The sequence below is a fragment of the Salminus brasiliensis genome, chromosome 11 (assembly GCF_030463535.1).
Source record: "Salminus brasiliensis chromosome 11, fSalBra1.hap2, whole genome shotgun sequence".
Classification (NCBI taxonomy): domain Eukaryota; kingdom Metazoa; phylum Chordata; class Actinopteri; order Characiformes; family Bryconidae; genus Salminus; species Salminus brasiliensis.
In genome coordinates this window covers 995,807-1,022,023 of record NC_132888.1, presented here as the reverse complement: position 1 = coordinate 1,022,023, position 26,217 = coordinate 995,807, and the positions used below count along the sequence as shown (strand labels likewise).

The window sequence follows — 26,217 nt, the reverse complement described above, 5'->3', positions numbered from 1 at the left end:
CTTCTACAAATAAAGGGCCTTTTTTAGCATCTCACACATGATTAATCAAAGTGATGTAGATTAATTGAACACAATTATTTTCATGTGACTGTTGATATTTACAGCCGAACAGCGTAATTAACAAACTGTCATTTGAGCAGTGATGCAATACCTCGTAAAGACACCGCTAATAAGCTCTGAACTCCCATACTACTCCTAAACTCACTGGGGTAAACATCTGCAGCAACGTCTTATTAACGGCAGTTTGTCTGGGGCTCTCATTAAAGCTGGGGATGAGGTTTTATATGAGTGTAAAGTGCGCCCCCTAGTGTAAGCAAAGGGTCATTAAACTTATGAGACACTAGACCTTCACACTCACTGGCCACTCTTGGAAAACCCTGAGATTAGGGGAAAAAGGTCAGGTAATGAACGGTGAGTAAAAAGCTGTGGAAAGAGAAGGAGGAGTTACTGGAGGAAAAATGAGAGAAACCAAAGACGAGATGAAAGTGAGAAAACAACGAAAGATTTATTGAAGGCAAGAAAAGAACGAAGCGACATCAAAGGAATGGCGGGTTTAAATGGTAGAGGGGCATTTACACATACAGACACCGCGTGTTGGAATATCTTTAATATTCTGTGTAAAAAAACATAACGCTCTACAATGAGCCGAGTTTATGCTGTTGCCTTTATCAAAATATACATACAGATGTGTGGAAAACAGGTACTGATGTGCACTTATCATTTAGAGCGAGGGAAAAGGGGACAGTCCCCCCAAAAAAAGCCCCCATAATTATATACAGGCCAAACAGAAATAAGAGGTTTAAAAAAACCAAACAAAAAAGCCACCAAGGGGCGCACCTACCATCTACTCTTTAAGACTATGCTTGGTTCGGTCTCCATTAACAAGCTTCAGGACTCTACTATAACCTCAGAGGGACTAGAGTCTAAGCTTTTAAACCGTTCTAAATTTTAAACCCAAATTTCTAATCGTGTTAAAAGGAATGTTTGAGAACTACAGAAATACAAAGTCAAAGTTTTGTTCCACCAAAAGCTTAGATGTGTGAGGAAGTGCCAAAAACCACAAAAAGATTCACGTGACTAAAGCCATTTTAAACAGAATTTTAAGACATGGTATTAAACAGGGGTGGGCCATGTGACTCACTAAAATGATAATAGCCCAGTCACAGCTGGAACTGAACACCACATTTCCAACATAAATCAACTTAATGTTAAAAAATAAGGAATTATCCATTTCTATTGGCTCATTTTATATTTTATTCTTCACACAACCTAAAAAGTAGCTGGATGTGATTTCAAACAAGTGACAGCATCAATATTTAAAAGCTGAATCACTATTTTCCACTACAGGGAATAACTAATCACATTTAACTGGATAAAGTGAAACAACTTATTGAAATTAAACTTAAACGCATTAAAGTTTAAAGGCAGAAAGGGATTTAAAGATGCTGCTGTTTTGAATAATGAATAATGAGATGCACTTCGTAAAAATGGTCAATGTGATTCTGGCCACATGACCCACCCCTAATATGTTAAGACAGTGCTGGAAGGCTCATGTTGAGGGAAAATTTGCTACAATAGCAAACCCAAAAAAAAAAAAAAATTCAAGACTTGGTCTGAAAGGTCCAAATTCACAGAGTAAACAGTGAAAGATCTGGCTGTGAAGAGTTATAATAATAAAGAGCAACAAACGCCAATGTATGCCTCTTTTCAGGGCAGTAAAAAAAAACCCTGAAGGCAGAAAAAGGCTGTAAAAGGGTTTGTAAGGCTTGCTGTGGGTGTAAGCTGCCGTGTATTTAGTGTCCGTACAAATACACTGCTGAACCACTGGAGGCAAACGAAGACTCACTAATAACTGGGTCTCCAAACACGATGGAGACGAAGCTAGCTAAGGCACAGTGATTGAGATGGGACAATGCCCAAACAGATCTTACAGTATAGAAGTGATACAAAAATGTGCATCTAAAAAAAAAAATTAATAACTGGACTGAAACTCACTATAGAGGAATATATTCATACATAAAGGTAAAGACAAGAACCCCGTATATAGTATAACTACCATAACTATCATAGTTTCTCTAATCATCATCATTTGGACCAACGCTGAAGAAAACTGTAGGGGTGAGAATTAAACAGACAAAAGGCCTGATCCTCAATTTAACCTGCAGTAAAGTCAAACCTGCCTATAGAAAAAAAAAAAAAAGGCCTCTAAAGATTTACCATGTAAACCCATGGATGTAAAGCAAGACCATCCCCGGTCGTCTTTCAGAGCCAACGTTAAGGCCAAACAGAAGATGCACTTCAAGCACCAATTAAGGCACAGCATTTGTGAAAGGCAGAAGTGGAAAAAGAAAAGTATATAAAAGATGATAAACAGGACTGCATTTCCCACAAACCCTATAAAGACGGATACTCCCTAGCACGGCGAGCATCAACTGTGTGGAAGATCATTTCTGGTAGGCAGAAGGTCAGGTTTAGACATTTAGAAAATGCAAACTGAATTTTAAAATAATGCCAAATCAAACACTTCCACCTCTAAGCCCTATTTAATATCAGATCAACCTAGGAATGCAGAGAAACCTAAGCGATTACTGGCTAGATCTGTGATTTATATCCAGTATGAATCAAAACTTCCATAACGCTCTGAAAAACTGAACCCTACCCGTCAGAAATGGGCTCCCATATAACAGATCAGCTACAAAGATTGAGAGAAATGCAGTCCTGGTCTGCACCAGAGTGACTATGCTGAGTCCAAGAGGGAAAACCAGCAGAGAAAAGCACCAATCCAACCCCCCAATAAAACAGGGTCTTCAAGGCTTTCTGTGATCTATTGGTTCCAAAGTGGCATCTTAAATAGACAAGCGTACTGGTGAATATAGAGATAAGAAAAGGAATGATAAAGTGTGTCTTGTGGAAAATCCACGGCGTTATAAATTGTGGAAGGCTTTAAGTTTGGTCTAAAGTGACAGTCTCTCATTTTACCCCCGCCCCCCCCCCCTCCTCTCTTACAACATGTAGCTCCTGACTACCAACGCCTCTCAGATGGTGGACTTTGAGAAGGAAACGCGGAGATGGTGGCTCTCGCCCAAGTCGTGGTTGTGGAACTCGATCAGCGACTCGATCGCCTCCTCTACAGAGCCCATCTGAATGAGCGCCATCTTGTGGTCTTTCCTGGTGGGATGAAATAAAGTCATTAACACAATTGTTCTCCAAAAAGATTATAGAGAGAATGTGAAAACTGTATTCCAGCCCAGTTAATCAACACTCCAACAGACTAGTTTAAGGCGGTATCCATTAACAGACACTGAAGAACAGCTTTAACCTCCTGAGACCCTGCGTCCTCATATGGGGACATTACGTTTCTGCTTCTCTGCACCATGATACTTCATTTTTTTCAAACTTTGCCCCTTTGGCCTCATATAAAAAATGACTTTCTGTACAAAGACTAAGTTTAGTGTTTTTTTTTTTATATACACTTCTTAGGTTTTACTAATCCCAAATAGGAGAAATAAAAAATGCACACCAAGCAAAAGTCCGGGTGTCAGGAGGTTAAGACATTGCTTCTGCGTTTCACTTAATTTATAGATGACCGTTCATTAGGGCTGGGCGATGTGGTGAAAATACTACATCACAATAATGACTTTTTTCGTGATACACAATAATCACCACAATAGATGTAATGATAATAAAAACATTAGTAGTGACAGATTCTCAAACTACTATTCAGATCATTTCCTGCACTGAATACTGTGATTTATACTCGACATCTGCTGCTCTTCATCCAATTAACCCAGTCTAATTACACTGTTCGTAATGAAACCTGCAGCTGATCAGTGTTTATTAAGCTACAGGGACTACAAGGACGAGCTGTGCGCATTTGCACATTTGTGTCAGCAATGGGTGCAGCTAAAATAGCTAAATGCATTTACAAGAAAGGGTGTCTGCAAACATTTGGACATTGTATTTTATGACCTGCGTGTTTAGTGTAACTCAACATTGTAAATCAACAGCAGGTTTAAGAACCTTCTATTAAACAAGCCGTTTGCTCGAGTAGCCAAGACACGCAAACACAAGCAGTCAGCAGGGACACATATTAAACAGGCATGCACTCCGCTGTCCATGAGCAGAGACGCATGTTTATAAGGGGTATAAATGAGGTCAAACACGTCTCGGCTGATGGAACACATTTGGAACTGAATTTGCTCAACCGCTTATTAAACCTACAGCCAGCGGTGCGAGTAAGAGCTCGGCTCCAGAATGAAACCTACTGGAAAAACTTGAACGCCTTAACCGTCGCCCCTGAACTCCGAAACAGCTCTTTGAGATCGTCCTCACCAACAGAAGGCCTGAAGAAAGAGAAAGGGAGATAGTAACAACGTTCACAAGAACCTGTACCAAACCAGAAAGACTTCAAGGCTGCATCAGAGTCCAGTCCACTCAGCACGGATCAACTCACGGGATGTTGGAGAGGTGCAGGGTGGAGGAGGGAGGGAAGATGTTGGAGTAGTTTTTGGAGCCTGGCTTTTTGAAGCGGTGCAGAGGAGAGCTGCTGTAATCCTTGGTGAGGCCCTGGTCCTCATGGCCTTCGCGGGGAAGCTGCACCGTGGTGTGTTTGGACAGGGTGATGCGCAGAGCCTTCCCATGGAGCTTCTGCCCATTCAGGTGACTCATAGCTGAAGGGGAAGAAAACAGGTCACCACAAGAATCTACACCAAGAACCTTTACCATTTCTACCACAATCACAGTTCAGGCACCACTGCTCAATATCAACAAAGGTACTGCACGAATCAAGTCTTATAGACACTTCTGCTGATTTTAACACCACTGTTTACATACATACTTAACATTCAGAAGATCGACAAACTTCACACCCTTGTTTGCAAAGAACACATTACCTGCATATTATCACCCTTAAAATGACAAATTTATTCTTTATTAGGGCAGAAAAAAAAACCCTGAAGGCAGAAAAAGGCTGTAAAAGGGTTTGTAAGGCTTGCTGTGGGTGTAAGCTGCCGTGTATTTAGTGTCCGTACAAATACACTGCTGAACCACTGGAGGCAAACGAAGACTCACTAATAACTGGGTCTCCAAACACGATGGAGACGAAGCTAGCTAAGGCATTTAGATTGAGATGGGACAATGCCCAAACAGATCTTACAGTATAGAAGTGATACAAAAATGTGTATAAAAAACAAACAAACAAACAACTCATAACTGGACTGAAACTCACTATAGAGGAATATATTCATACATAAATGTAAAGACAAGAACCCCATATATAGCATAACTACCATAAGAACTACCATTGTTTCTCTAAGTACATTAATACTAGATATTATCGTATATTACCGTCCTTGTAAAGTCAGCTTGCAGCTTGTTTACTGTAGATATTGAGTATTTATATGCTTTTTAAATATATATTTATATACAAATATGCTTACTGAGCATTACTGTCCCTGTAGTTTGCCTAAAGCCTGTATACTCTACTGCAGTATCTCAACCCTGGATCAGGAGGCCCACTACCCTCCACTTTTTAGAGTTTTCCCACTCCGAACTCACCTGACCCAACTTATCAGCTGATAAATCATTAAATCATTAATTAATAAATAAAACAAAAACAGAGTTAAAGGAGTGTTAAAGCAGAAAAAAAGGCTCTGGGCCTCGAGGACCAGGGTTGACTAGCACTGCTCTACTGTTTTTTGTCTATATGGTATACAAGTTCTTGTGTGTCAACATGCTTGGCCAATCAATTTAATTGATTTAACAGGTATGAAGAGACCATAAACCTGGATAGCATCAGCAGCTGAAGATTGAACTAAAGACACTAAAGTACTCAAATATGCATTCTGCGGCTTCATGGTTCTTTTCCCCCTCCCAGGGTGCTTTCCATGACTGGAAAACAAGTCTATAAATTTCAAGGTTGTGCAATTTTTCCGAGGTCTGTAGTATGCCTGCAAAAACACCAAAACTCATTTTTTAATTAAAAACTACAAAATACAGTAATCCTCCAGTGCTACAATAATTATATTACTGATTTAACACATACGAGTGTGACAATGGAGGATTAAGTGTGCAAAACTAAAATCTAATTATGGAATGAAAAACCACTCAAATTTGAACCCTTTTAAAATAAGAATTGCCCCCAGTTCCAGTAGTTTGTCCAACAATGTACATAAGCACAGCCAAAACTGCAGCTGTGAAATTACATCAAAAGGTAAAGGGGTGACCCTACCCAACTGGGCCTGTGTTCCATCAGCCATCTGCACCAACGCGTTCTCCTTCTTATTGAAGAGGATCTTCACTCTCATGACATCACCGTACACACCTTTAAAATAAAATGGAAACAAGCATGCTAAGGCTCTCCCCAGAGGACTGCAGTCTATTATATTTAATCAACAGTGGTTGGAATATACAGCCTAAGCCCTCAGCTATTAAAATACAAAAGAAATCAGGGTCACATTCTGATTGTAATACAGCATGCACTAAACTAGAACCTCTCCGTCTTTAACAGGTTCAGGACAGATCACTCAGTTTGACCAGGATCATTCTATCTGTCGTCTAGCTGTAAACCACTGGTAGTAAGTAATGGATGGTTTACACCTAAAATACTCCCCATATCAGAGAGCGGTTCATCATACGGGAGCTGATTGAAGAAACATGCAAAAACAAATCAAACCATGCACATCCCCTCAGCCCCTCACTACACTGGTACAGTCTCATCCACGAGCAAAAAGATGCAGCACTTCATTCCCAGGTTACTGCGGCAGTGTACAGCAAATACAACATCAAAGAAAAAAGATCAAACCAAGCTTTCAGTACATCAGCCTAAACACCACCAACACCGACAGACTTGCGTTGTAGCTACTGCTGAGTCTGGAGAACCTTACAACACCGCAAATGTCCCAATCAACCAGGTTTCTAACTGGAGACAAATAGTAAGGCTCTAAATGTAGGTATTGCGATATACACCGAGGAGGCGGAGCTACAGTCTCTCATTAGGGTGAATATTAATAACACTCTAAATGTAGGTATTGTGATATACACTGAGGAGGAGGAGCTACAGTCTCTCAATAGGGTGAATATTAATAACGCTCTAAATGTAGGTATTGTGATATACACTGAGGAGGAGGAGCTACAGTCTCTCATTAGGGTGAATATTAATAACGCTCTAAATGTAGGTATTGTGATATACACTGAGGAGGAGGAGCTACAGTCTCTCATTAGGGTGAATATTAATAACGCTCTAAATGTAGGTATTGTGATATACACTGAGGAGGCGGAGCTACAGTCTCTCATTAGGGTGAATATTAATAACGCTCTAAATGTAGGTATTGTGATATACACTGAGGAGGCGGAGCTACAGTCTCTCATTAGGGTGAATATTAATAACGCTCTAAATGTAGGTATTGTGATATACACTGAGGAGGCGGAGCTACAGTCTCTCATTAGGGTGAATATTAATAACGCTCTAAATGTAGGTATTGTGATATACACTGAGGAGGCGGAGCTACAGTCTCTCATTAGGGTGAATATTAATAACGCTCTAAATGTAGGTATTGTGATATACACTGAGGGGGCGGAGCTACAGTCTCTCATTAGGGTGAATATTAATAACGCTCTAAATGTAGGTATTGTGATATACACTGAGGAGGCGGAGCTACAGTCTCTCATTAGGGTGAATATTAATAACGCTCTAAATGTAGGTACTGTGATATACACTGAGGAGGCGGAGCTACAGTCTCTCATTAGGGTGAATATTAATAACGCTCTAAATGTAGGTATTGTGATATACACCGAGGAGGCGGAGCTACAGTCTCTCATTAGGGTGAATATTAATAACGCTCTAAATGTAGGTATTGTGATATACACTGAGGAGGCGGAGCTACAGTCTCTCATTAGGGTGAATATTAATAACGCTCTAAATGTAGGTATTGTGATATACACCGAGGAGGCGGAGCTACAGTCTCTCATTAGGGTGAATATTAATAACGCTCTAAATGTAGGTATTGTGATATACACCGAGGAGGCGGAGCTACAGTCTCTCATTAGGGTGAATATTAATAACGCTCTAAATGTAGGTATTGTGATATACACCGAGGAGGCGGAGCTACAGTCTCTCATTAGGGTGAATATTAATAACGCTCTAAATGTAGGTATTGTGATATACACCGAGGAGGCGGAGCTACAGTCTCTCATTAGGGTGAATATTAATAACGCTCTAAATGTAGGTATTGTGATATACACTGAGGAGGCGGAGCTACAGTCTCTCATTAGGGTGAATATTAATAACGCAGTTGATGGGGTTTTTACCAGTGTTCTGTAAAGCTTGTTCAACCCCACAATGACTCTGATAATCTGTTGGTCAATGAGTTTGCACACAGTAACACACAGTAAGGCCTGAAATGCTGCACCTTGTTGCCGTCTCCACATGGAAACCCACCAAAATGAGGCTCAATATTAAAGATAGAACAGTTAAAATATGAAAAAACACAAAAAAGGGTAATTAAAAAAGGAAGATGCCAATGATAACATACCGAAAAGAATAAAGAGGCATTGGGGCGTAACGCTCTTTAAAGACAGCAGAGGAAGGCAGCGGAGGGAGGAAGGGACAGGAAAAAGATCGGAGGCAGGAGAGTGGAGGTTGAACATGTCCGCAGCGAGGCAGTTCCACAATGGCGAAAAAACGGTGGTAGGATCATGAAGTGGGAGATATTTGTTCATGATGGAAATGCAGGTGGGGTGGGGAGGAGAGGGAGACGTAAGAGAAGGACATCCAGCACAGAAAAATGGAATGTTTGGGTTTGTTGGTCGTCGTTTGTGGGTTTGAGGGTAAATGTGTTGCAGGTGGAGTCCAATATTGTAATGAATGAGGGGGGGGGGGGAGAGAGTGGTGGGATCGGTCGAGTTTGGAGGGGGGTAAAAAGGACGTGCAGTCAGTTGGCAAAAAGAGAGTCCAGATGAAGATATTAAAACAACAAAGGAGGGAGAGAGGGATGGAGGGGAGGGGAAGGGGAGGGAGAGAAACAAGGAAAAAAAGGAAGTAAAAAAAACAAGGTCAGTATACACAAAGAAATGTAGCGCTCCAGTCAGCAGAACTCGCTAAAATTAAATGCCTTTCACTAGAGGAACACTAAGAAAAAGAGAGAGGAGAAAAGATTAACAATGAAATACAGAAAAAGGCAAAGAGACAATATAAAAATCACTGCTCTAAAGAAAGTCTATAAATGAAAAAAAAAAAACTGTTTCAGATGACTTGAGACGAGTTAAAATGCTTAGAAGAAGCCATCAGACCATTCTCTCCCTCTCTAAACGTATGGGGAAGCCTACATGGAATGAAATGGGCGGTGTACAGTTTTACAAATAGGATGTTGCCCCAAAAAACTGCTTGCAATTAAAGGGGAATTCCACCTCAGAGGGTTTGGTGTGAAACACGTCACTCTAGAGAACCTTACCCAGTCAGAGCTGTTCACAGTGGAGGTGAATGGAAGCAGATATCTGAACCTCTAAAAGCTCCCTCACAGAATATTATACACCAAATAGGTACGAGTACACTGCCTGATGCCAGAGATTTAGTATAGCTAGGTTGTATTTAGTAACTAAAGCGGTCAATATTCTGCCAGTTGCCAAGTTTCCCCACAATTAACCCTTAACTTGCAATCCAAACTGTGCAGAACTTTAAAATTGCATGGATTTCCCCTTTAATAGACAAAAAAAATTCAGCACAAACTGAAAGCATGCTTTAATACCCAAAGCTATTAAAAATTAATTAAATTAAATTAATTAAAATACTGTGACGTGTGCATTCTCATATTGCACTAACCTCAGGGTTGAGGTTGCTGACCAGCAGAACGCTGTGTCCTCCAGCACTGAGGCCAGACAGGCCAAGGCGCCCGGCAGCGGCGGCCGCAGCAGCAGCAGCGGCGGCAGCACCGGGGACTCCCAGAGAAGCCAGAGCTCCAGCAGGTACACCAGGCAAGGACAGACCTGAGGAGGGATATACAGGACAGCAGGATTAGCTTTGTGATGAAATGGAGTTTCTAATATCTCCAACAGTGGTTTCTGGCCCTGCATGACCGTGCAGCTGCTCTCTGGAACGATTGAGCTCCATCCAATAATCCAAAAGTTTTGGATTGCAGGCGGACTGCAATCAAATGCAGTAGACATCCCACTCTGGACAGTAGAGAGCTACTCCAACAAAAGTAGCTCAACTCTTAATACTCTTGATTGCAGAAGAAACTATGAATGAGCAGGCGTCCCAATAATTTTGACCATAGTGTATAGTGTTGCCGTTTATAGATAACTAATAGTGCCAGAAAGCATAAGCACATCTGTTAAAGATTTCTACACAGTGCAAGACAGAAGCCTCATAGCTCCAACGTTCAGAGTTCAGGTGGAGACTGACCTGCTGCCTGCTGGATAGCAAACGTAGGGGGGAACCCATGAGCACCTGCATAAGGAGCTGCTGAGATTATACCAGGAGCTGCTGCAAGACAGAAGAGAGCAAACCGAGAAATCAACTTTTCCTCTTGGCTACTTGCACAAACATCAGTCTGGGAGCAGCACTGATCCAGTTTTACGGGAGCTCTTACTGAAGGCGGTGGCAGCCATGGCCTGAGGGTCGAGAGCGGGCTGGCTGTCACCCGTGGGCAGATCCGGGCGAGTGTAGTCTCTGCTCTTGTCGTTGTTGTACTTGACGTTCAGACTGGTTAGCTTAGAGAAACCGATGCGCAGGGTGCAGCAGGCATTGTAGATGTTCTGTCCATCTAGAGACTAGAAACACATATGATGAGACATTTGTGCTTAATCCCTCAAAATGCATGAAATACCCATATTAATGGAGCAGTCTCACTTTTTGATCTACACTTAGCCTGAGACACAAAGGATGGATTAACAATAATCATACACAAACTCACTGCACTGAAACTATAAGCCTAACAAGTAATGCAAATTCTCACCCCAAATATTACCCTTTTTGCTTCACTGCAAAAACAAGATGCCTACATTACAGATCTGAGCACGTATGTGTATAAAACACTAGAACTGCATTATAATACATCTTGGATAAGGTACCACAATGGGGTAAGGGTTATAAATGAGATTCTGGTAACCATTACTTTCATTCCTAAAATGTAATTTCCATCATCTTCCCAACAACTGGCAAAACACTCCTGCATTAAACAGCTGCTGCAGTACTCACCAGTCTGGCGTGCTGGGCGGTCATGGCGTCTGCATACTGAACTAGAGCCTGGAACTGGTTATTTTTGGTGAAGGTTATGATCTTCAGCACCGTGCCGAACTTGGAAAATATCTACAAAACCACGAAAACATCAGATTTCATTTGTTCATCAGTCCATCAGTGTTGGTCTTTGCAAAGGCCTGTAACAAACAGCTCAATATCTAGCCATCGACATTCCAGCATGCAGAGCTATAACCCCAGTATGGCAGGGCTGTGCCAATTACCATACTGGTTCTTTAAGCAGATCAGGTGTAATGAAGGCTTATGCTGCATTATACAGCTTTTAATAAAGTAAAAGCAACTGTATAAACTTTCATTAAAAAAAGAAATGCAGGAAAAATCTAATTACATACAGACCATCAGTCAGTAAACCAGAGCTAGACGTGACTATGGAGGAAACCTCTAAATTATCGAGTTAGGTTAAATGGTTGAATATTTTTAATCCTACTCAACTTCAGTAATTCTGCTAAAGTAATGCCATCTGACATCCTGCAGCCAGTGTAAGGCAGTCAGTTATTTACAGAAAACCCCAGGTACAATCACAGCGCCCACAAAGACTTTTCCCCACCCACACTACACCTGAATTTCCACCAATCCCCATGTCTTTTGTAAAGAACGTGAACATTCAGATTCTATCAAACCTGTACATTGACCTGCTTAAAGCAGTGTTTGTAAACCAACATCATAAACAGAGAGTGTGTATAGTGTGTGTGTAGTATGTTAGTGTAAATATTCAGTATTTCTATTTAGTAAATGTGTTCCTTTTAGTGCTGTGAGGGATGATGACACCAAGTTTTTCCACTCACTTTCACACCTGTGTAATGTGACCTGAGAATAGAAGTCATTTGAATATTTCAAGGATTCAAGGAGACTCATTTGCATCACGTGGTACATGGGGTGGAACGAAATTGAGATCATGGTCCTAGTTATACCCAAAGAGCAATAAATAACATTTATTTTTTAAATTACAAAATTAAAAAAGTTAAACTATTCTTAACAAAAGTTAAGATAATCTTCATTTCCACCAATCTTAACATTTGTACTATGTGAATTCTGCTCCATAACTGCATTAAAAATTTGCTGAACTGAAAGACTGTAAACAATAGAGCTCTCAGAATTGCTAGACTGCTCACACTGCATTCATTGGCCAAGACTGTAGAAATTACCAGCAGCTTTACCAGCTGCACACCAAGTACCTGATGCAGGACATCCAGAGTAACCGGGTAGAAGAGATTCTCCACAATCACTCTGAGCACAGGGCTCTGGGCCCCGGACCCTCCGTCCACACTGCTCAGAGACATGCTGCCCGTCTGGACTGCGTTCACTGCCTGCAGTGCTGCCTGCGCCCTCTACAGGACAGAACGTCAACCATCAACACGCTGCAACATGCTTTAAGATTCATAAAGACTGGTCTTCCAACGGAGCTCAACCCAGAACCAGTCATTCGCTCCGACTCACCACTTGGTTTGGCGAGTTGTCAGTCTTCAGCTCCTTGTGATTGGAGTACTGCATGAAGACCGGGTGGTTTCGGATGACGGGGGTGACTGAGGAGTAGTAGCTGACCATCGTCTGAGCGGACTCTTCAGTGTTCATCTCCAGAAAAGCCTGAGTACAGAAAGGTCAAAGACAGAACAGATTTAACCAAAGCTGACCCAGTGGTTTTCCTGCAGAACCACCATCAGAACTCTCTCCAGGAAGGCTCATTTGCAACAGAAGTAGATTCACTAGTGGAAAATAAGCTGCATTTAAAAGCCTAGCTTTTGGATCACTGAAGAAAGCTCTGAAGAAAGTGGTATGTTGGTCTTACTTAAGCCCATTTCACACTAGGAGTGACCCGCTGTGTGTACTACTGGGCCAATACTGGCTATTTAACACCGTCTGTACAGAACACCCTGTCTACAGTGAAGCATGGCCGTGGCTCTGGGGCTGCCTTGCTTTTTCTGGCACTGGAAACCTGCAGTATGTGGAGGGCAAGATGGAGCCAATCAGGTATCAGGAAATCCTACATCAGGCCTTATGCGAGGAAGCTGAAGCTTGAGTATCACTGTACCTTCTATCAGGACCATAATCCCAAACATACCTCAAAGTCCACCAAGGCTTGGTTTTAGAAGTCCTGAAAGATTCTGGAAAGGCTTTTATCGTATCGTTATAAATGTTATTGTGGTAAACGATATGCTTTTATAAATATATATCATGGATATTGTCTGATTAAAGAATATTGATTATCTGCACGCTTCCTTACAAACCGTGTAACCAACCCTATTTATTTGAGTGCAGCATATTTTGAGTAGAATTATGGTGATCAGTATGGGAAAGTATTTGGACAGCAGTTTTAAAAGTGTGCTGTTGGTGCATGTGTCTACATGACAAAACACTGATAATATTGTATATTGTAAAAAATGTCTTTAAATTTCGTGATAATTTTTTTCCAATATCGCCCAGCTCTATTTGAACCCCATAGAAAATCTCACTAGTCCACTAGAGGATACGGGCAATGAGGATTCCTCAGGAACGCTGCCAGAAGCCGGGGTCTGGAATAATTGAGACTGTGGTTGCCAATAAAAGTGGTATTTGTGATAAATTTGAAGAAACCACTTGTTCCAGCTGAAAGTTTGTACAATTTGCTAGCAGAGATCTGCAGTGGGGGAGAATAATTTCCATTGCAAATGGCCTATATTAAAATTTTAGCAGGAATACTCCATCTTTCCATGTTCCTGCCTAAAAAAAAACACTAAAACACATCAAAAATAGACCCAAGGCGTATACGAGTCTGGTGTGAAAAGGGCTTCACACTCATTTTGTACCACTGAAACCACACGCTTACCTGGTTCTTCCCCTTGAGCATCAGCAGGTTTGTCACTTTGCCGAATGGGAGCCCCAGGGAAATCACCTCTGCTTCGTTTATGTCGTTGGGCAACTTGCGAACGTGGATGACTCTAGATGGAACGCCTGGGCTCCTGATGTCCCCTTTGAACTTTTTACTGTCATTCCCATTTGCTGAAGGACAAAGACCAACTATATCAAAGACTGCCAAAGTTGATAAGCAGTGCAAAGTGCAGAAAAGACTGAAGACAAGGAAGAGAGTCTGGTTCTGGAGGGTGTTTTCCCCACGCCAGCACATACCTGCTCCTGAGCTCATGATATATGGTCCGTTAGATATGCAGGAGGAAAAGAGTTCGTCTGATCCCCTCTGAAATGGAGACAAGGAGAAATTCAGATTGAGAGAGAGTCTCGTGTCATCACAGTACTTCAGTAAGGAAAGTGACTCAAATTCAAACACTCAACAGCGTTTTTTTTGTCGTTTCAGCAGATCTGACTAGGGCTGGGCGATATGATAAAAATACTATATCATGATAAACTTTTTTGCGATACATGATATTTACCACAGACTAAAAATTCTTATAAACTACTATTCAGATCCTCTTCCATACTGAATACAGTGATTTCTACTCAACATCTGCTGCTCTTCATCTAATTAACCCAGTCTAATCACACTGTTAGTAATGAAACCTGCAGCTGATCAGTGTTTATTAAGCTCCAACAGTCTCCTCCATATGATTAGAAAAGCTTATTGTTATCACTGATAAACATTTATCACGATACGATTAAATAGTCATATTGCCCAGCTCTAGATCTGACCTGCATCCAACCACACAACACACTTCTAAAGACCAGGAAAATCCTCAATACAGACCAAACCAGAAGGTCAGTAAACACACAGTACAGATGTACTCCCTCATTATCGGCCTGGAAGCAAGCGTGTCACCCGATTACACACGCTGACTTCAGGCCAGCAATATTTCAAAGTTCTCTGAATAATTAAATGTTCAGGATGAGAGCAGATTCTGACTGGGTAACTTTCTTCAGAATCCAAACCCACTCAACGATGGAGAACAGAAACAGAACACAGAAGCTCTGTAATTCAAATTCAATTCAGATTTATTTCTAAAGGCGTTTCACGACGAATGTCACAAAGCCGCTTTACAGAGATCCAGGCCGAGCCTCTTTTGAGCAGCTAGTGGTTATAAGCTCCCTCAGAAGTTTAAAAATGTGCGATTACAGATCCTTAAAATTACATGCAGGGCACGACAGAGAAACGAAAAACCCACCCGGAGCCACTGCACACCAAATACTCTCTCTAAAGGTCCATCCCAACCCCAGAGTTATGCAGAGAACTATCAACTTCCCTTTAAAAGAACAAAGACTTTACTGTCAGTCAATTGAGACCCAACCAATCAAGAACTGGATCTACACATTTAAATTAATTATGGCCTTTAGATACTTCACTGCTTACTAAATTATAGAAATATGAGTAAATGACACTAAGTGACAGTAAACAGGTAGTCATTATTTAAATGTTTTCTTCATTTAATAAAGTGCAGGCTTTCAAAAAACTAAGATTTAATGCACACGAATACGGTCTAAAACCACCCTCGAGAAAACTGCGCTGCAGCTTTAAAACTGACCACCAAACAAGGTTAGAAGGAAATGAGATTTCCTCCAAGTTCACAAACAGTGTAAGAGCTTAGAGACCAGCCAGCTAGAACAAAACCAGCCCTACAGAACCAGAACACGAGCAGGAACCACTCCCAATAAACAGGTGAAGCTCATTAAACTAAATAATAATAATAAAATTAATAATTCAATAAATGCTGAGGCAAACATCGCATAGTTAAGGCTCATTTATTATGAGTTTTGTTTTGAAGCCAAGATGTGTACATTAGCAGAAATTGAGACATGAAAATGCCCTGTTAGAATAGTTTGCTCCTAAAAATTAATGTCCAGGAATGTGGCAAATTCTATATTTTGGCTTTGAGATCAATATCAATATTTTGTCATGAAACTAAATTCACCAGCAGATTTTACCATCCAAACTCCCACACAGGACTAATTACACTAATTAATCGTGCAGTTTCCCAGTACTGACCATCAACACTCAAAAAGGCATTTCAATATATTTTATTGAACTATAAGAAATTATGCCCATCTCCAAGATCAATATTAATCAAAAATAAAAATCATCTGCCATAAACATGCAGTCCTGGAGGAACATAAGGGGGGGGGGGGGCTAAGTCACATGACCCTAAATTTGGGCAGTGGTAACTCGTGATTAGTGTGTTGGGTTCACTTGGGTGAGCCAAGTTGCCACTGTTTGTCCTTAAAACAAGTGTGAATACACTTATCTCCGTAATAAAAGAAACCTTTTAATTGTGGAAACCATTTAGACATTTATTAAATATCACACCATTTATTTCCACTGTAAAACAGGCCTTTATAGCGCACCTACAAACCGCTCACTAAGCTGCATGTTCTCTGTGGCGGTCTCGCTATGAGTTAACAGTAGGGGGACACAGAGGCAGCTGTGTCCATCCGTACGCAACAAAGCCAGTCACTCGAAGCCAAAGCTGCGGCCGCTCGCTTAGAGAGCTAATCATTCAGCATCAGTCTCTTAATAAACCACTTCAAGATGGAGAGAGTCTGCTGGAGTGGTCACATGCCCTGGATAAACTAAAGCCCTTTACTCTCCAGAGCCACAATGTGCGTTCTGTTCCAGCCCAAAGGACAGCATTGTTAGAGCACTGGACTTCTGACTGGCCTTTCCCTCCCATTTCAGGAGCCCAGATCATGGATACTGCATATTCCTGGCTTCACCCTCAGGGCTGCAGGTAAACGTGTTTACGTTTTACAATAACTCACCGCTGAGTCTATATATGGAAACAACACCATTCTGAACAAATAGTTGAGTTGTGAGGTCAGAAATCAATTAAACATCTGTCCACCAGAACTGTACAGATGTTAGAGCCCCCTAACCATTATTATTCAGCAGTGAGAGGGTTCTACTGTAGAAGCTCCAGATCTCATCAGAACAGATAAAGCAGCTGAACATAAATCCAGTAAAAAGGAGAAACAAGAGCTTCTCATTCTGAAGAAAGAAAGTAGTGAGATCTTGTTGGTGAGCTAGTCTGAAGAACAGAGCTCGGTTCCTCCAGGGTTCTCCTGGACGCCCCCCAGTCCAGCCAGCACAGTGTGGAGGATGTGTTCAACTCCATCAGCAGCAGCAGCAGCAGCTCACCTGATTCACCATCATTAAGCCCTGATTTACCACCAAACCAGGTGTTGATAGGAGGACTCTAAATAACACTAGACTCCATGAGGAGAACTTTGGAGATGTTCTAATGATTAACACTGTGATGGAGAACCACCACCACTTTCTGTAGGAGTGTTATTAGTTATTAATGATTTACACTGCTTTTTACATCCAATAGAACTTGACTCGAGCAGATAAACATGAGCCATGTTCCAAAACTTCTGTAGCATGTAAAATACTCAAAAGTAATAAGCTCATGCTTTTGTACCATGATCTGCTACACTGTAGTTTTTATTTACGGTTTAATGTACTGTTTGTTTTTATTTGCCTTGTAATTCTACCAAATCAGTTCTAACAGACCGACACGCACAGCTAAGAGCAGAGATCAGGATCAGCACCAAGCTCCAAATACCTATAAAAGTATTGGCACCAAATATTAGAGCGATACTCCGCCATAACGCCACCACACCCTGGAAGCCATCTGCACAATCCCCTCCTGATCCTCCACTCTGATTGCAGGTTCAAGAGGGAGGAAGCCGGCCACTATCTGAAAGCAAAAACACAGCTGGAGCTGTACAGAGCGAGGGAAAACACACGGGGAGGAAGAGGGAAGGCAGGCTGGACGGTGACGTGGGCGCTGTGGTTCTGGTTTCCTTCATCAGTTTAAAAAAAATAATAAGAAGGGGGGGGGGGGGGCAACGTCCTCACATTCCTCCGAGCTGAATCGTGTTTCGCCGCATGCTGAGATACTCCTGTCTATTCTTGTTGGAGACGCCCCATTGTTTCGAGCAAGTCATCCAGCCTCTGAGCGTTTCCTTCCTGTGTTTCTACACTGCTGAGCACGGTCACAAACGAAGGCCTGGGGGCTAAAGCGCCTCCATGAAGTCTAAAAACCATGAGGACAGCTTATCCATATGTGGCTCACTACTGAACAGTCAGCAACGGACCCAGAAAACCATCATGTGAGCAAAAGCTGTTTCTTCAGGGACTTCTTTAGTAATATCAGGTTGTAGGGCTGGGCGATATATATTTATCTCAATATTAATTATGACATACATGATCAGACAGAGCAGCATCAGCAGCCACAGATTCTTAAACTATTTAAATTCTGTCCCGTTCTGAGTAGTGATTTCCATTTAAAAACGTGCTGCACATCAACCACAGAAACCAGTCCAACTACACTGCTCATTATGAAACATGCAAATGATCAGCGCTCAAGCACCGATACCCTCGATATGCTCAGAAAAGCTTTGTGTATTACGACATGACCAAATATCATAGCCCAAACAGTCCTGTGATGGACTGACAACCAGTCCAGGGTGCATTCCTGCTTTGTGCCCAGTGTTTGAATAGGCTGTGGACCCCTGAGACCAGGATAAGGGGACAGCAGAAGAGCATCATCCACACAATCAGGGTACTGAACTACTATATCTACTATATAGCTGCCTAACCATATTTAATCTGACCACTATTTACTTTCTATAATCAGATTTAACAATCATGTCAACAAAGTACTTTCTCTCCATTATTGAAGTTTAATCAATTAAATAAATAAAAAACAATGTCTTTATGAGGAGCTTAAGATAACCCAACAGGCTCAAGCCTTTAAAGGATATTGCCAAATTGCTCATCTCAGTTGTGCTGGTTGCCTAAAATTCCCCAAAACAGCCTCATTCCTATTGTAAAGCAGATCTTTAACTTGGATGGTAAACCTAAGCAGTAATATTTCCTGTCTAGTTAACACCTACAGCCCTGAACTGTGTGATTAAGAAATGTCAGAAAACAGTCCAATCAGAACAAACAGCATCAGGGCTGAAAATCACCTTCAAAAGAATTTTACCAGCAGTCTGAAAGTGATCTGAATTTGCAACCACTAGGGGGTGCACTGGCCCGGTTAACAGCTACAGTGTAACTGATCAACATACATGCTAGGGCAAATCACTCAAAGGTGTGAGATTATGGGTGTAGAATTATATAATAAGTTTCACACTTTGAAACTGACTTGATTTTTTTTTACTGTAATAAACCTGCTGACTTCACCCCTCATCTGCATCATTACACCTCCACCCCATATTAACACGCCGCACCCTGCACTTACTGGAACTGCTAAGCACACTCATCCAGTGTCTTCTCTAAATAATGTAGAGATTTTTTATTATAAAACAAATATACATAATAAATATATAAATTACATAAGCTTTACACTTTGAAACTCACTCCCCTCATCTGCATCATTACACCTCCACCCCATGTTAACACTCTGCACCCTGCACTTACTGGAACTGCTAGGCTCAGTCACAATGCACCCATAAAGACTTCTCCCCACCCACACTACACCTGAAAACGCCCATCCAGGGTCTTAATAATATATATGATAATATAAAAGCTGTACATTTAAGTGTTTAAACCAGTGTGATTTTGTAGATAGTGTGTATAATGTGTATGTATTGCATTAGTTGGTGTAAATATTCAGTATTTCTATGCTTTTACTAGTGTTTATACTACTCACTCACCTTTAACACCCGTCATGTGATGCGACAATAAACATGATTTGAATGTGTAATTATTAACTTTACCAGTCATGTGAACTTTCCAACCTAAAGACTTGATGCTTATTTTTTTATAAACCCCAACAGATCACCTTCATTAACACGACTACCTTTAATACTAACTTGCAAAAAAACTGTTAATTTAATACTAAATTTTAATTATGAAAGCGGTTACCCAACCAATAATTCCCCCATCTGAAAGCCCACATACTGAGATATTTATGAGAATTACATTAAATTCTATCAGTTCTCTCAGTAGCCAGAAGCTGCAACACCAGTACTGACATAAGTTTACAGACAGGGATGCGGGTTAACGCATTTATGGTGTCCCCACAGAGCAGAATATCTAACGAGTGAAATTATGTTTAATGCAATTACAAATACAAATATTACACTTCACTGACCGATACACACCCAAGCTCCGTCCCACCATCAGCCTGAGAGTTTTAAAAGGTCACCAAGAAGCATGGTGGGGCTGACCGAGCTCATTTCAGTTTCCTACACCAGCCTGTAAGAGCTGAAGGTTTGCAGGTGGTGGTTTGTTTACATCCTGTGATGAATCACAAACTGCTGAGCTGATGTTGAATCACAGGGCTGGAGGAACAGGAATGTAACCTCAGACATTCCAGACGGGGCTTTAACGGCTTTAACAGCCGCCAAGGCCATCGGCTAGTATTGATCGCTCCTCCAGACGTGTGCATGTCCACCGTACTGGGAAATCATTGCGCTTTTTAAAGCAGTGGTGGACAAAATGACCGCTGATGACGACAGCAACAAATTACATCATGTTTCCCTGAGTATGCTGTGGTCAACAGAGGTACGTTGAGCGCTGCAGACATCATACAAAGGCAGATTTAGACCAATTACTGAATCACCAGCATGTCGTAACTGCACGAACAGCACAGCAACAAGCAGTGGCGACCCATTAAGCCCTTATGTTTCAGACTTCGGTCAGTCTTTTGCTTCTTTATGGTTCAAATAAACACACAGCACTGATCATATGCTGGGGCTATTATAGAGCTTTCTGCCCTATAATAAACCCAAAGACTAAACATTAAAAACTGAGCATCATAAACTCAACTGTGATCACATTGGGCACACCTACAAAGCCCTGCCTGGAAAATAAAGAACCAAATGTTCAGAGCTCCAGTAGTCCTACATAAAGATGGGAGAACCTGTTGACTGAACGGTCTTTGCAACACTCCAAAAAACAGGACTTTATAGCTCGAGTGGCAAGACTGAAGACACTGTGGTAAAAGACTCACTCGCCTATACCAACGTGCACGCAATAGGGCGCCATTAATTTAATTTAATTTAGACATTTGTAAAGTGTTCTGAATTATATGATAAATATTAACATATTTATAAAGTCTTTTTGGACATTTCTGACCACTGTAGAGTTGGATTGACATTAAAAATGTGGCATGAATCCCGATCGGGCTGTTCAGAGAGAGGAAACCCTGAACAGGAGGGAGGTAACGTTGTAGGGGGAAATGAATGTAGCTCAGACCCCCATTAAAATCTAGAGATCTGGAACTGAACCAATGGTAGTTCACAGACGCTCACCATCCAGTATGACTGGGCTCGAGCAGATCTGCATGAAGAATGGGGTATACCCTACTCCAGGCTCAAGCTTCTGGACACATACTCAAGAAGATGAAGGGCGAGGCTCAGCCACTGCACTTGCTGGATGTGTTGACCCATGCAAATTCCTCACATGTGGGAATCTCAACTGCAAAATGTCTGGTAGTGGAGGACTGCATTTGCGGGGCAGTGGTGGCTCAGCAGTTAGAGCTCAGGGTTGTGGGTTCGATTCCTGTGCTCGGCAAGCTGCCACTGTTGGGCCCTTGAGCAAGCCCTTCACCCTCTCTGCTCCCCGGGCGCTGGAGCTGGCTGCACATCGTTCATCGGCTGCCCCTAGTTCACTAGTGAGCGTGTGGTCACTATCACAGATGGGTCAAATGCAGGACCCATACAGTGACCGATCAGAGCCCCTTTACCTTCACCCTTAAAATGAGTCTAAAACTGCATCTAATCATCATAAAGAAATAATGCACAGAAACGCATTAAAAAATGACTGAATAAAACCTTTACATCGACTTCCACTCAAAGTTAAGGTTTCCTTCTCATTTAAATTTGCTGTTTTGGAGACATAAGTTTTGGGACATTGACTAAATGCACCTATAGGGATAAACAGGCTCCACCAAACCAGGCTCAAGTACTGGCTCGTCTTTCTCAGCTTCGCCCTCACTGAATCATTACACGACTGAAGTGTTTACAGCTCTGGTCTATCTGATTGACCTTCGACCAGAACTGAAGTCTCAGGATCAGCAGGAGGCGGAAAAGCAGTCACCACCACAACGTGCCCTCGTCCTAAACCCCCCACCCCACCATGAAGACCAACCTCAGCAAACCATTAAACCTGCAGGGTCCGAGTCAGGAGTGAGTTTCACAACCATCAGACGCACGCAGACGAGGGCATGCTTCGCTGAGGCAGGTCCGCACATGACCGGTCAGTAACACAAGGAATTAAATGAAAGGAGGGAGGAGGGGGACATACCTTTGTGCCAACTGTAATATCATGGACGCTGCTGAAAAACAGAAGTCACTGCTTGGTTAGAAACTTTCACAATCCAAAGAAACAGAGTCATACTTAAGAAACGGGCTAAAACTATACTGACAAAAGTATTGGGACACCAGCTCAGTCATGGTAAACATCTCTTATTGACTATTTGACTTCTTCAAGTTGCACCACAACAGCTTGTCTAGTCCCTGTAGAGAAGAAGTACTGCCAATAGAATAGGACTCTCTGGAGCAGATCAACATCATGAGCCTAATGCCAGGCGTGGGCTAGAGGGGTATAAAGCCCCCCAGCATTGAGCTCCATCCAGTACTTTTGGATGGGATGAGTTGGGGATTATTGGGTGGTGGTGATCATCATCATCATCATCATTATCCTCCTCCAACATCCTAACTAAAGCTCTTGATAAAGCAATCAAATCCTCACAGCAATGTTCCTCCTCCAGAATCTAGTAGATAGTCTTCTTCTCTGGACAGTAGAGACAGTTACTCCAACAGAAGCAGGAGAAACTCTTTAATATCCCTGATTTCAGCAGAAACACTGAATGAGCAGGTGTCCCAATACTTTTGCCCATTTAGTGTACAAGGTGAGCAATGCTTGTGGTGGTGCTGATGTTCACTTAACTAGTATATAGTGCCCCACGCTAAACCCCATGACTGGTCACTAAACCATCACCACTGCCCACCCCTGAAGGATACGGACCCTGAAGCGACGGCAGGTGTGTGCACAGGTAAGGCTTACTCTATTTCACTGGCGTAGCCGGATCCCAGAGGATACAAATCCGCCTCCAAACGTCTGCAGAGAGAAACACAGGAGGCGTTCAGGTAAGTGAAGAAGGCACGCATGGCATTTTAAACCCGACCCAACCGGACTGGAGACGGGCGGCATTACACTCCCCCCCCCCCCCCCGACCCTGAAACGTGACCCGTACTACAGCTCAGCCAGACCTCCAGTAAACCACAGTACCCACACGGGCCCTCATCCGGACCTCCAATCCAGTCTCCAGTGCTGGACCTGGTGATCACTGGTAGGTGAGACACCTGATCAATCACATTACCTGTTCCCTGAACTTCCAGCCAGAACAGAACCCAGGACTGGAAACTGGACTCAAGGCCCTGATTGGATTACCTTGGAACCAAGGGAGGAAATTACTGAGACCCTGAAGGGAAGGAGCTGCCTCGGCCCCCTCAAATCGAGGGGACGCACTTCCTGGGCCCCTCAAATCGAGGGACCGCACTCCCTGGGCCCCTCAAATCGAGGGGACGCACTTCCTGGGCCCCTCAAATCGAGGGGACGCACTCCCTGGGCCCCTCAAATCGAGGGGACGCACTCCCTGGGCCCCTCAAATCGAGGGGACGCACTCCCTGGGCCCCTCAAATCGAGGGGACGCACTCCCTGGGCCCCTCAAATCGAGGGGACGCACTCCCTGGGCCCCTCAAATCAATGGGGACGCACTCCCTGGGCCCCTCAAATCAAGGGGACGCACTTCCTGGGCCCCTCAAATCAAGGGAACGCACTTCCTGGGCCCCTCAAATCAAGGGAACGCACTTCCTGGGCCCCTCAAATCAAGGGGACGCACTTCCTGGACCCCTCAAATCAAGGGGACGCACTTCCTGGACCCCTCAAATCAAGGGGACGCACTTCCTGGACCCCTCAAATCAAGGGGACGCACTTCCTGGACCCCTCAAATCAAGGGGACGCACTTCCTGGACCCCTCAAATCAAGGGGACGCACTTCCTGGACCCCTCAAATCAAGGGGACGCACTTCCTGGACCCCTCAAATCAAGGGGACGCACTTCCTGGACCCCTCAAATCAAGGGACCGCACTTCCTGGGCCCCTAAAATCAAGGGACCGCACTCCTTGAACCCCTCAAATCAAGGGGACGCACTTCCTGGGCCCCTCAAATCAAGGGACCGCACTTCCTGGACCCCTCAAATCAAGGGGACGCACTTCCTGGACCCCTCAAATCAAGGGACCGCACTTCCTGGGCCCCTCAAATCAAGGGGACGCACTTCCTGGGCCCCTCAAATCAAGGGACCGCACTTCCTGGACCCCTCAAATCAAGGGGACGCACTTCCTGGACCCCTCAAATCAAGGGACCGCACTTCCTGGGCCCCTCAAATCATGTTGTTTGTGTTACATTTTTAACTAAAATTACAGAACCAGGTAAAATAAGTGCTGGACAGAAACCCTGAGTCCTGTGAAATAACTTAAGCTGCTTTATTATCCAGAGGAAAAGTTATCCGCCCCGGCGGAAACGGCGCAGGCGCTGCAGCTGCAGCCCGCGGACCGGAGCCGCTGCCCCGGGTGAGAGGAGCGAGGAAGCCGCTCCAGCCTCGCTTTATCGGCGGCAGCACCGTCTCCCGGCAAACGAACCGAACCGCTCCACATCCTCTACATCTTAGGCGCAGTTCAACACCACCTGTGGTCATCCTAGTGCCCCCCTTCAGATACAAACTCCTCACCTGCAACAGGTCGCGGAGCCACAACTTTGCGGACATGTTGCTACCTAGCTAACCAGCCAAGCTAACCGTCCGCCAGCGAGACCGCCCCGGATAAAACTTCACATTAGAGTCGATTTATACGCTCATACTTCGACTTAAGCGGTTTATCGAGTGAGATAAATGTTCAAACAACTAAAATAAGACTGTTTTCACACATATTAGAGTCGGGAAAGCTGTTTTTCCTCTCAGGAACTTACCCGTCCATGGCACTACACACAACCACAGTCCGCGTAGCCGCGCCACAGCGAGCCGGAGGCTCTTATAGACTCACAAAATGGCGGCGCGTGCCACGGCGCTCTGTAATTGGCTGAGAGCCGGACGTAGGCGGGAGTTTACAGACGTTCCAGGTGCGCGATTGGAGCATTTCACTGTCAGTCTTAAAAGGCGGTCTGAGAAAGTTTGGACGAAACTTCAGCAGAGCTCCGATGCGCGATACCGAGCTGCGGTTTTTATTCACGATACTCCTCAAAGTCTCGGTCTATTTTTGCTATTTTTTTTTTAGCAAAAATAGAGAGACACTGTTTTACTAACATTCAGAGAAGATTTGGGCCGAAGTGTATTTTAAAAATCCAAAATTATTAAAAACAACCATATTCACTGGTAATGTTGGTTAATGATGGAATTTGGCCTCTGTCTTGAACACACACACACACACACACACACACACTGACTGTGAGCACATTTGCCCGGAGCGGTGGGCAGCCAACACTGCAGCGCAGTCTGGAGAGCAGAGAGGGTGAAGGGCTTTGCTCAAGGGCCCAACAGTGGCATCCTGCCCACCGCCCTTCACCCTCTCTGCTCTCGGGGCGACGCAGCGATGGACACCCAGCGCTCCGGGCATGTGTGCTCACTGTCACTGTGTGTGTGTGTGTGTGTGTGTGTGTGTTTGGGATTAATGGTGAGTATGCTTGTCTTGTTGTATTGTCACCACCCCTGTGAAGAGTTCTGACTGGGTAAGGTTATCTAGAACCGAGCGTTTCCCTCCAACCCCCCCCCCCCAAACTCCCTAAACTCCCGCTCTGAGTCTGTTTATGCTTTAACTGCTTAATTATGCAGAGATTTGTGAGTCTATCATATTCCCTATTCATGTTTCTAATGAATATTAGGTGGTAAAATGATATTTACACACATTTCTTTCTCTAAAAAATATCAGTTGCCTTATAAAATGTGTAATATTATACTTTATAATATTAATTCTAATGTTATAATTAATCTGAAGGTGGTATGAGGTCAATATCTTGAAAACTGTGGGGTGAAAATC

General features: G+C 43.1%; 1 protein-coding gene across 2 annotated transcripts; it reads right to left on the bottom strand.

The window, feature by feature from the left end:
• Nucleotides 1-480: 480 nt before the first annotated feature.
• On the bottom strand, nucleotides 481-25,189 carry ptbp1a (polypyrimidine tract binding protein 1a). Of its 2 annotated transcripts, none has more exons than XM_072691267.1 (16): nucleotides 25,154-25,189; nucleotides 23,193-23,246; nucleotides 22,431-22,461; nucleotides 14,357-14,423; nucleotides 14,058-14,230; nucleotides 12,692-12,838; nucleotides 12,430-12,582; nucleotides 11,195-11,305; nucleotides 10,587-10,767; nucleotides 10,400-10,480; nucleotides 9,818-9,981; nucleotides 8,532-8,565; nucleotides 6,230-6,322; nucleotides 4,454-4,670; nucleotides 4,266-4,343; nucleotides 481-3,168 (listed from the first exon to the last, which is right to left on the bottom strand). In XM_072691267.1, exons 1-16 carry the CDS (start codon nucleotides 25,159-25,161, stop codon nucleotides 3,036-3,038), a joined length of 1,725 nt encoding a protein of 574 aa, XP_072547368.1. In that variant the 5' UTR covers nucleotides 25,162-25,189; the 3' UTR covers nucleotides 481-3,035. The 2 variants fall into 2 exon arrangements, with proteins under 2 accessions (XP_072547368.1, XP_072547369.1); XM_072691268.1 differs by having other exon boundaries at nucleotides 22,431-22,458.
• Between the last annotated feature and the right edge of the window lie 1,028 nt (nucleotides 25,190-26,217).